Here is a 12,322-nt window from a genome sequence, read left to right as displayed (position 1 = left end):
CTGGTTACATTATCTTGATTATACTCATCTGTAAGGGGTACTTCTTCATCTAATTTACAGTCAGCTATAAATTTCACAAGGTCAATACTAGAGGGCAGACATGCCCTCAGTAGTGTCCTCCAATCTTTGTTGTTGGGTTCAGCGGAGTTACCCAGGTCCTTAATGAACCTTTGACATGCGGCTAAATCTTTTCTGGGATCAGGAAATTCAGACAAAATTGTTCTTAATTCTGCTCGGGACCAGGGACAATGCATTGCAATATTCCTGATGGGTGTGACCCCATTTGTGTCGGTCTTCCCATTGGGGACCGCTATCACTCTAACAGGATTAATATTAATTACTTCACTCTGGGTTGATTCTACAGTGGGTGGTGCAACAGTTTCAGCATATTGTACAGTGCCGTACTTACCTCTAGATACAACCTCACCTGTCCCTGAACTATGTGTCTTTGATACCACTCTTACTGGTTGGGCGATGCCCACTGAAGTATCGTTTATGGTGGCCGCTAGAGAGAGAGCTGAAATCGTAGTGGGCTCATCTTCCTGGTCGTATTCCTGGGGGAAGTTTAAAATGGGATACAACTTGCATGGGTTAGCGTTAGTATCAACATTTGCATTAACTTTCATTTTATTCTTATCATTACTACATTGGTTAAGTGCACCCTTATCGTACACCCACATGTCATTCTCTGCAGCCACTTTGTCCCCTATTATATACGGTGGTGGTGCCGTTGCTATCAGACTCCTACCAGGATTTGAATTTGCTTTCTGAGCTAATTCCTGTTGTATTTCACTTTCCTGTTGCCATACCTGTAAACAATCATAATGTCTAATCCTCTGCTTTGCAGATTTTATTAGACCTATCCTTTTTCTTAGATTCTGCAATACCTCAGGGTTCAAACTGCCTACCCGGGGAAACTGCTCCCCATCATCCTCTGTCATTCGTTCCCATTCTTTGCAAAATACTTGTGTGTGTGATCCGTATTTTTCACACATTATATACCGTGCTGACCCTTTGGGCCAACAACTACCAACGTAAACCCTTGTTGGACGTCCCTTCTTTGAACAACTGGCCCCCATTGTTTGCAGATATTGCTGTCTCAGCAAATTCTTACAAAACAAACCAAGTTGCCCGCGGTAAGGCGACGGTGAAAGTTCAACTAGTGCCTTCACTCACTTTACGCCCCAATTGGCCAGTACGAGTTCCAGCAATGTGCCCACCACTGGACGTACCCAATCCGCGGGATCTTTTTGTAACCTCTATTTACTGGGGCGTGTGGGAGTATGCTACCCTCCCCAGTAAGTATTGGTTGTTGGAGATTTCCTGAGTGAACAGCGAAACTCCCTTAAAATAACAAAAACCTACACAAATCACATTAGAATGTACAAATAGCGTTTATGGTCCCACAGTAAATTTTAATGGGTATCAAGGTAACAAACTAATGCACACAATTACGTGCGGTCCAGTCGCACTTGCGCATAAGTAACTTAATATTTATACGCTGTACGACCAACGGAATCAGTTGTTTAGGCTGTGAAACCTTCAGCCGGAGCTCAATCTATATGGGTAATACGCAAAACCCCCCGGGCTGCGCTTAAACCTTCGCAGTCCTTTTGTCTGCGGATACTACTTGCTCCTTTTACCTTGTATAATGTTAACGCGGGCAAGCCAGTCCCACGCCACCAAGTGTCCACTCACCTGATGTGGTCTCCGACGGGATCCCGATTTGTGGGTTCACAAAAATAATACCTTTATTTCCACACTCACTCCTACTCACTCATATACACTGATCTTTCTGTACAGAAATTCCTTTCATACAGGCAGTAGTTCAATCCCTGAGTATTGCAATAGAAAAAGGTTCTCTTTTAACTAAGCTTTTTGGAAACTGAACAAACCTGTGCTATTATCAGGTGGCTATACTATACCGCCCCCACTAAAACAATGTTATCGTGTGATTTGAGTCTCGGTGGGCGTATCCGTACGCTCCGTTGCGTAAACACGCCACGTGCGTATGCCTTTGTGTTGCGTACGTAATCTCGCACGTTGCCCGAGACACGTATGCACAAAGTCCAGATATGCCCACAGCAACGCAACTAACACGCTTCTATAAATGTAAACGATGTTCAACTGTAATCGCTTACCGTACACCACACAGTATTTGCTATGCTGTGTGCGTGTCCTTTACAATTATTCCCTTAAAAATTATCCTTTATAATCTCAACTAAATAGCACCAGATTTCCTCAGCACGTGTCTAATAATCGGTTCTAATGGCAACAAGATAGTGAGTCGCAACAATGTAGATGTGTGCGTGCGTGTGTGTGTGCGTACGCAAAACAAAAATAAACAGTTTTAAAAGATAATAGCGTTTTGTTCTTACCTTCCTACCTTCCGGTTTCGGATTCCACCCCAGCACTCCTACAGCGTAGCGTAACATACGCTTATCTAGTCAGCACCACTGTATCCCTCACCACCAATACGGATACGAAGGGATACTGCGTTCCCGCCCTTTGCTGACAGATAAACTCTGTGCTCGCTAGTGGCGGATATGTGGAGGACGGACGAGCCCTCAATTGATAAAGTTGATTATTTACCTTAGAACACAAGCTATTTATTAATATCGTGAAGCCGTAATGGCCGCTGTCCCTCGTGCACGTGCTACGCACTTTGTACGCTATTTGCGTACAAAGACCTCGCACGTTGTACGCTAGTTACGTACACACGCTGCGCTGTGAGTACGGAATACACACAGCGAGCGTACACACAGATAATAACCTTTTAAACCTTACACAGAGTATGCTTATACTGTAAATCTTAGTGTTGAGATACTGCAATGATATAATGCTATTTAACCTTGATCTGTAAGCTAGCTGTTTGAGCGATTGAGATGCTCCGATTACCCTCAGCAATGTAATAAACACACAATACCTTGCTAAGGTCCCAACACCTTTACTAACAATATTTAGCTAAGTAAAAGGGAAAAGAAAACAGTGAACAGTTCATACACTACAGGCTAACATTAAAACCTAACAGAATAACTAAACAAAAATATACACAATAGCGAACGATCGCAAACACAAATACATCGACTAAGAATGAATGGCTAACATTAAAACGGGTAACAAAGTGGCCACAGAGAAACATACCATACGGGGAACACTCGCAAGCGCAACCGGAATCCAGTCCTCCAATTATCAGAGATAAATGTTGAAGAGAGAGAGTACTGGCCGGTCTGGGGACAGTGACCCTTATATACACAACATACAGTGTACTACAAAGGGCCCTACAATCTTATTGTTCATTGGACACAGGAATGTCTCCTCGCATTATAACAAAAGGTCATAGGTTAGTTTGAACAGGTGGGCTGTGACTATATCAAACTGCTCAGGTGGGAGGGAATCTCAGAATTCCCGCCGCATGGATAATGAACTGCAAATATAGGAAATGTCCAGAAACTACTAATGGCCATAACTATACGCAGGAGCGATTAATCTTTACCCAACCAGCACCGGATTGTTCCTAATAAAATGTTCTTTAGTTAGGTACCAGACACCACTGCTCAAACCCTGTCTGACCCTTCATATCATGCAATGAGGAATTCCTCTGTCCAGCGACCAGTTACATTTAACAAACTTACAGTCATTATTAAGGGGAACATTATCTATAAAACATACTATATGGTTTTATTATTTAACTATTGAGTCGCCCGCTAGACGCACACAAACTCTACCGTAAATGCACATACCACGCGCTCGAGCGCATGGCCGAGGAGACGCCATCACGCAGCTGCGAGTATCCGCTCGCACGGGAGAGAATGTGCACGTGCAGCGGGCAAGCGCATGAGGTGAATATATGGCAACGTGTAGCATGATATTTTTCCGACTTTGACAACTACTACTACTACTACTACTACTGCTGCTGCTGCTACTACTACTGCAAAAAAAATAATTTGCCTATCATACATAATTTTCATTTGCGGAAATCTATAGTTACATAGTTCAAATGTATTAGACAAACTTGTTCACCCATAGGGGACAATCAGGTGATCTTATGGAACTAACTGTGTTACTGAATGCCTTTATGAGCTATAGTGACAGGCAGTGGCGTTTCTAGAGAGGAGGGGACCCGTGTGCAGACTCCGTGTGTGGTCCCCCTCCTCTCCTGTAGCCGTCACCGCCGCTGCTAGCGCTCTCAGCGCTGAGACCATGGCACAGTGCCAGAGTCTACAGCACATGCGCAGGACTCCGAAAAATGGCTGCTGCGCCATTTTTCTGGAGTCCTGAGAGCATGCGCTGTAGACTCTGGCACTGTGCCAGAGTCTCTAGCGCTCAGTGCGCTAGCAGCGGCGGTGACAGCTACAAGAGAGGAGAGGGCCCACACACAGTCGCCGATGGACGCCGGAAAGGTAAGTATAGAAGAAATGGGTGCAGTGTGTGCGGTGTGGGCCCCCTCTGGACCCAGGGGCCCGTGTGCGGCGCACACACTGCACCCATTATAGATACGCCAGTGGTGACAGATTTAGATGTTACTTACATTTTTAATGGTTTTGACCTTGCATTAAAGCATGAGTTAGCACTTCCATCAATTAGTATATTATTTGCATCCTTCTTATCCTTATGGTTTCTTAAGCTTTAATGGGCATATTCACCATGAAAAAATTGCAATGAGAATTTTTAGTTTTAAATTCCCACTGCATTATATCACAATTTTTTCATGATTCATTATGGCCCTATCTTAAACTTATCACTCCTGAAAAAGTGCACCCGCGGCAACTCCAACCCCGTGACCTTATTACCATAACATCCAACAACTACCGGGGCTGCCAGGCTGCAGAGATCATGCTGCAACTGCGCCCCCCTTGTCTGCACCTTATTAGCGGGGCTGCCCACCTGCAGATGTCTGCTGCAGCCGCGGACCCCCTGCCTCACCCCCCTCTCCTCCTCCGATGCACACAAAACTTGGGGGCTGTTAGCCATCTCAGGAACGAACAGTTTTACTTTCAGTAAAGCTTTTTTGCAGTTTTATGAATTGTCCTATTTCTACATCCCCATAGTTTAGGATAGAGGATAATGAATATGCCCATAATTAATGCTGACTTGCTGCTTAAACACGGGTCATGGGGTCCCATTCATCATTACTTGAAGTAGTTGAAAAAAAGTATTATTCACCTACTTTCAAAAGAATGAGGTAACGCCAGACCGCAGTCCCCATATGCTAGTATGGGGACCTTCATTCACCAAACTTTGAGAACTGAAAGTTGTAAAGAGGGATTCGTTTGGATCCCTCCACCCGTGTACGGATCCCTCAACCCGACCTGTGTAAAGTCAGCTTACACATGCACACTAATGCTGCTGGATCTGTAAACTTCCACCACTAGTATTGAGCTGCCAAATTGTTTGTGCAAGGGCATGCAAGGATAACTGCTTTTGATTTCCGACAACACAACTTGCCATAGGTTGATAACCTAAGTAACGGGGGCTTTAGGGGCATATTGATGATTATGCCCAATGGAGACTTTGCAACTTTCACAACATCCTAGTGTTACAGCAACCCTAAGGGGTTCATGACCTATTATGTTCTGCCTAAATTCAATAATGAAGAATAGCCCATAGCCCTAATCTCCATTATTATTGCCCATTGTCCTCAATCGATTTTGTAGGTTCAGTTACCTGTGTCCACTTGTTTTGTTTGCACTAACCTCCCCCCCCCCCCCCCCCATTTTGCTGCAGCCCCAGCTGCTGACTGACCAGGTTGGATCTGGCTCCTACTCTGAAAATGGGACTTACCTCGTTATGGAGACTCTGGTCTAGTTCTCCCAGCTTGATGCTATTTACCGAATTATTAGGGGATACCACACTGATAAGTTTAATGTTTAATGTTTCCCAAATCTGTTCCTCATGCAGCCCCAACTGGGGTTGCCACTGTTGTCCTGAAAAAATACAGGACAGGAGGGCTTGGCCAAACCAGAGAGCTGAGGGAGGCTTGGCCAAAGGCCCCCCTCAAAAAATGAAAAGTATGCTATCTGATGTCCCTGCAAACTACCCCCAGTCCTCCCCATTTTGTAGTGTGCAATCTACAAAGTATTGCACTCTGAACCCCACAACTTGTACTGTGCTATCTGCTGAGCATTGCTGGCCTCACCTTGTAGTGCAGATAGTAGTAGGTATCTGCAGATATTTGTAGGGCGCCCTTTCTAGAAGGTCCTCTCTATGGGGTAAATATACTAAAGTGGGAGTTTTTTTTAGAACTGGTGATGTTGCCTATAGCAACCAATCAGATTCTATCTATTATATTCTAGTAGCAGCTAGATGCATGTTAAGTAGAATCTGATTGGTTGCTATGAGCAACATCACCAGTTCTAAAAAAAACTCCCACCTTAGTAAATTTACCCCCATGTCATGTGCTAGTTGGTACAGAGAGTGGAGTCCCAGCAGCAGCTCCTTGCAGAGCACCAGGCAGTCCACCCACTCCAGCACTGCCTCCTCCAGCCCAGCCCTTCTGAGCCTGCACTCTTGCCAGCATCACAGAGGGATCCCCTGGGCCTCATGGAGACTCCACATGGACCCCAGAAGCCACTCCTGGGTCCTGGACAATCTTAAGTACAAAAAGAGAGAGAGAGAAAAAAGGGGTTGTATTTGGCAGTGAACCCTTTTTTCTCATTCTCTTTTGCACTTAGAATGATCCCGATTGTTAAGGTTGCATCCCCATGAGAAATACTAATTATAAGAAATTACAATGGCCATTAGAGAAAGTTAATAACTGATTTCATGTGTGCAGATATTTGTTGCTCTTTAGTCTTGGTCCCCCAGCCAGTCTCCCTTTCTGGAAGAAGCAGACTCCATCCCACAGGAGTTGGTCAAAAGTTAAACAGGGAGAAGAACTGGATAGTCCCCAGGACAGGAGCAGGAGTGGGACATTATGCCTGGGGGGCATCCAGGGAACTGTGGCACAACAACGTGTACCACTGATTTCTGCTCCACTCAACATAGCCCACAATTCTCCCTACGTAACCATGACATGCACTCGGAACACCTAGCCTACACGCAAACGCCCCATTGCTGCATAGTTACAGCCATTCAAGCAGCGGCGTTTCTAGAGAGGAGGGGACCCGTGTGCAGACGCCGTGTGTGGGCCCCTCCTCTCCTGTAGCCGTCACCGCTGCTGTTAGCGCTCTCAGCGCTGAGACTCTGGCACAGTGCCAAAGTCTACAGTGCATGCGCAGGACTCTGAAAAATGCCCGCCATGCCATTTTTTCGGAGTCCTGCGCAAGTGCTGTAGACTCTGGCACTGTATCAGAGTCTCTAGCGCTCAGTGCACTAGAAGCGGCGGTGACGGCTATGGGATGCCGGAAAGGTATAGAAGAAATGGGTGCAGTGTGTGCGGTCTGGGCCCCCTCTGGACTCAGGGGCCCGTGTGCTCCGCACACATTGCACCCATTATAGATACGCCAATGCATTCAAGTGGAGATGTGTATGAGATGTGTATGCTCACAGCACACAAAGAAACATGGTGGGCTTGGGTGATTCAGGGGCGTGGTCAAATCTGGAAGGTGTGGCCACACCAGCTTTGAATGAAAAATATAATGCGCTCAGCCGTGAATCGAGGGTATTTCTTTTCATCCACAGTTGGATTGGGCCCGTCACACAAGCCTGGGCCTAGGTAATTAGTACCCGCTCCTCCAATATGCTGGAAGGGTAAGAGAACCCTAGAACTACACACCTTATTGACTAAAATTAGCAATAATTTTAATAATAGAACAAGTAGGGATAAACATTAAGGAGAACTACTATACATAGACACTCCCGTGCTTATTTATTAATTCATTTTGATACAACTGCTGTTGACTGCTAACACGATTATCTTGTCTTGGCATTTTTTCCAATATGCTCTAAATAATATAAATATATCAGTAAAATCTGTCCTGGGTGCTAGGCATGCAATACAGTAAGTGCACATTTTGCTCTCATTTGTTTTATTTAGAGGGTTGTTTTCATTATTTTTTGACATGATTACTTTTTAAGACAACTTTTATTTACAAGGGTTTTAATTACAAGCTCACTAGTACATACCTTGTTCTTTCATTACTATAAACATCAGCACAATACGTCCGTACAAAAAGGATGTTCATACAGAAACATGTTGACATCATTCACAACAAAGTAACACTGAAGACATTAGCTTTAATAGGTAATATTTACAAACATTGGAATAGGTAAAAGAAATTTACATTAGGTTCAATATCTGTTTCCAGCCAGTGGAAACAGAACTGGATATGCTGTAAGTGTATATTTCAGGGCAATATATATCTTGTTGGCTCTGTTTGATTAAAGGGAGTAGTTGCTTCTCTGTTGTGCCTCCTGGTTATCATTTAATGGAGGCATGTCTTTCAGGGTAGGCTGCTGCATGTTCTCAGTCTCACCGAATGATTGGTGCAGATCGATCATTGGTTACAGTAGGGCGGAGCTTAACAGTCGCAAATGGGTTTGTTCCCCTGGAGGAATGAGAAAATAATAACTTTTAGGAAATGTGTGAAAAGTAACTTCCTCACCTGAAATACATAGTATCATCTTTTTTACTCCCTCCCTGATCAGAAGTATTTTTTACCTTCATGACCAATCTGATTGTTCATTTATTTGTGTTTTGCCTGGTTTACTGCCAATAACTTTTTATTCTTTCACTCTACCCAATTGCATGGTACTGGGATGTCGGCACTTGGGATGCCAGTAGTCAATACCAACAGCAGCATCCCGACACTCAGTATCCCGACACCTAGCAGGTAAGTTTGTTAAACCTAATCCCTAACCTTACTAACCCTAACCTTCCTTACCCGCAGCCTGAGATGCCCGTAGAGGAGAAGCAGGTGGGCGGAGACGTGGCTATGCTAATGGTGTCATTTCACCCCCCCCCCCCCCCCAGCGAGGTTGAACTGGCCCACAGGGGCACATGGGAAACACCCGGCGGGCCCCACTGCTTGAAAGCCCAACTACTTTCTTTAATGTTATGTTCAAGGCTGAGCACTCATATTATACATTGTTACTCTGTAATTAGGACCATTATATAGACTCTCATGGCTGGCTAAGCCTCTGTGTGAACTGGCCGCAGCCCATGTGATAACTGGTCACGCCCCTTAAGCATGGGCACCTATAATTACAATCACATGGTGGGCACTTCATGCTTCAGTCCGAAACTGGATGGCACTCAACATTCTGTAATGGTTATTTGTGAATGACCTGTAGGTAATACGGGGTCGGGAAAGACAATCTGAATTACACTTTTGATAAATAAGGTGCTTGTTAATTTCTAGTAATTACAATCACATGGTGGGCACTTCATGCTTCAGTCCGAAACTGGATGGCACTCAACATTCTGTAATGGTTATTTGTGAATGACCTGTAGGTAATACGGGGTCGGGAAAGAAAATCTGAATTACACTTTTGATAAATAAGGTGCTTGTTCATTTCTAGTAAGTATGTTGCCAAAATCTTTAGATTGTAAGTTCTCAGTAGCAGTCTTCCCTTCCTCATTTATCCATCATCTTACCCCACTAATAACAGTGACACTGAACCTGTGGTTTAGGCTGGCACTGCTGTGGTGGGTATTATGACGGCATATACAGCAATCTTTCTGTAGCTTGTATTCCATATTCTGCAAAGTTTTGCACTACGTCTTTTGCACTTTTTTCTTGTTTTGTTTGCACTGTTTCTGCTAATGTGCTTTTTAAGGTACTTTTTAAAAGGCACTGCAAACCCCTTGTGGCACCATATAAAGGAAATTATTATTATTATTATTATTATTATTATTATTAATAATAATACCATTATAATACACTGTGTCTACGTCAGACAGACAGTACAGTAAAGATTTCCCCTTGGCTTCTTGATAATTATCTCCAGTGGAGGCGACTATTACTAATATTAACATTTATATACCATGCATTGAATGCTAAACACACAGGGACGATGGAAACAAAAACACTTCAAGATCTCCTCTTAAGGGGGTACACAGGGAGAGATCCGTTCTTAAAATGTAAGCAATCTGACTAGATTGCTTCATTTTTAAGCACAGATCTCTCGTGTGCATGCCCCCCAGCGATAGCGATGCGCAGCACCGGAGGCGCAATCTAGCACATCGCTCATTTCACCCGCTGCCCCCCTCCCCCTTCGCTGTGTGCTGCCGGAAATTTGCTTTGTGCTAAATTTGGGCTTTTTAGTTGAAAAAATGTAAGTGATAAATTATGTAACAAAAAGACAAATCGACCAACCATTTAATATTGAGCATATTCACTATGATAAAAAAAAATATAATCACTTCATTAAGGGTCTCTGAATCTACATTCATGTGGGCACGACATAACACTGCTGGCGAGCTCCAATGTCATGGAAACATTTGAAATACACCTGACTCCGGCAGGAATGTGCCCAATTGTCAGAGTTTTCTATGGTTAGTGCATTTGGCTTGTAATGAAAAGAACCCATATGCAGAGCTTTTTGCATTTATTTGAATTGCCCCATTCCTTCATTGGACCTTCTTTATGTATCTCTGGGGAAATAAGTGTAAAAATAGGAATAGGAAAAAAAATCACTGCTGCTGCTTTACAGATCACAAAGAATTAGGTAGTTGAGACAAAGAAAGCGCCTCTCATTCTACACACACACCCTTTGCTGTGCAATTTCTAGCAATCTTGATCAATTTACTAAGGGGGTAATTCCAAGTTGATCGCAGCAGGATTTTTTTAGCAGTTGGGCAAAACCATGTGCACTGCAGGGGGTGGCAGATATAACATGTGCAGAGAGAGTTAGATTTGGGTGGGGTGTGTTCAATATGCAATCTAAATTGCAGTGTAAAAATAAAGCAGCCAGTATTAACCCTGCACAGAAATAAAATAACCCACCCAAATCTAACTCTCTCTGCACATGTTATATTTGCCTCCCCTGCAGTGCACATGGTTTTGCCCAACTGCTAAAAAAAATCCTGCTGCGATCAACTTGGAATTACCCCCTAAGATTGGAAAACTTATATTTTGCAGATCTCCATTTAGTGTTTGTTTCTAAATTATGACCACGCCAAGTTGCAAATTTAACATTTTAAACAATGGCTCAGTCAGAGGTCCAGTGACACGTCAAAACTGAAATATGGATTGAGTCAGTTAGAAAACCAGCTAATTATGAACAGCCTGAACGTTCCAGGGTCAGTGACAGCGCAATAGTACCAAAATACAGAACAGAGCTAGTGGCGCTGAGCTAGTGAAGTGTGGTGCCAAGAGTCGCCCATCAGTACAATGATAAGCCAGGCATGTAACAGCTGTGGCTTCAGGACACAGATAAGGACGTAGACCAGGGAGAAGCTGTGTGCATCGGCTACGGCTCTGTTCTGTATCCAAGTTTCCGTTTGTGGAGAGCAGAGGTGGCTGTTCCAACAGCGGTGAATGACATTTACTCTTGGCCATTGGTGTGTTCTCCATCGATGGCAAAATAAGTAACATTTGATGGTTGTAAACTTTGTTATGGATGATCATCGATGGTTACACTAACCGATGGTCATCCCTATTCCTTCACTGACTGGCCGTTGGCCAATCATAATCTGGGAGCAGGGCCTCATGGGTGTCAGGGGGCAGAGCTATGCTCCGCAAACCAGCACCTTGTAAACAAAAAAATCCATCAGGTGGTTCTGTTCCATTGATGGCAGGAAACCATTTGGCTCTCCCCCATCGATATCAAAAGCATTCGACATCGACAATAAACCATCAATGATTTGAATTCATCGATGGTTGATGGCCATCCCCTATACAGTGTGCAGGAGTGGTGCCCTGGGAGATATAGGCTACGGGGAAGAGCTGAACACCAGGGAACGGAGGCTGCAGCAGAAACTTGGTATTTGGGGGATGGAGGCTGCGGGTGGGAGCTGGGCATCAGGGGGGGGGGGGGTTGGAGGCTGCGAGCAGGAGCTGGGAACTGGGACATTGAGGATGGAGGCAGGCACCAGTGCTGCGGAAGATGTGCGCAGAAGGTGGGCACAGGGGGCAGCAGACTCTGGGCACTGAGCTGGAGACAGTGGGGAGACAGTGGACAGGGATCTGAAAAGATCCTTCTCTCCCGGGAATTTGCAGTGTAAAGGGCAGCTTGTGATGCGATTCGGGTGCTGTACGCCAACACAGTGTCACCACACTTTTAAAAAAACATGCCTTTTCATAACTTAGGGAAGTGCATCATTTCTATGTCCCCATACTTTAGTATGAGAACAGCGGCCACTATCGGGGAAGAAATGTAATAAGGAGATATCAGTGATACATCTTGTGTTACATGCAAAATGATTGGGCCCATTACG

General features: G+C 44.4%; 1 protein-coding gene across 1 annotated transcript in view; it reads right to left on the bottom strand.

Annotated features, from left to right (window-relative positions):
* Nucleotides 1–8,024: 8,024 nt before the first annotated feature.
* BAIAP2L2 (BAR/IMD domain containing adaptor protein 2 like 2) overlaps nt 8,025–12,322 on the bottom strand; it is a 216,787-nt gene continuing 212,489 nt past the window's right edge. The window contains exon 14 of the mRNA XM_063941534.1: nt 8,025–8,489. Coding sequence (XP_063797604.1) covers nt 8,414–8,489 — 76 coding nt within the window. The 3' untranslated portion in view covers nt 8,025–8,413. The remainder of the gene's footprint in view (nt 8,490–12,322) is intronic.

Source organism: Pseudophryne corroboree, chromosome 9 (genome assembly GCF_028390025.1).
Source record: "Pseudophryne corroboree isolate aPseCor3 chromosome 9, aPseCor3.hap2, whole genome shotgun sequence".
Taxonomy (NCBI): Eukaryota; Metazoa; Chordata; class Amphibia; order Anura; family Myobatrachidae; genus Pseudophryne; species Pseudophryne corroboree.
The sequence above is the reverse complement of the archived record's forward strand: the minus strand, read 5'-3'. Positions and strand labels throughout refer to the sequence as shown.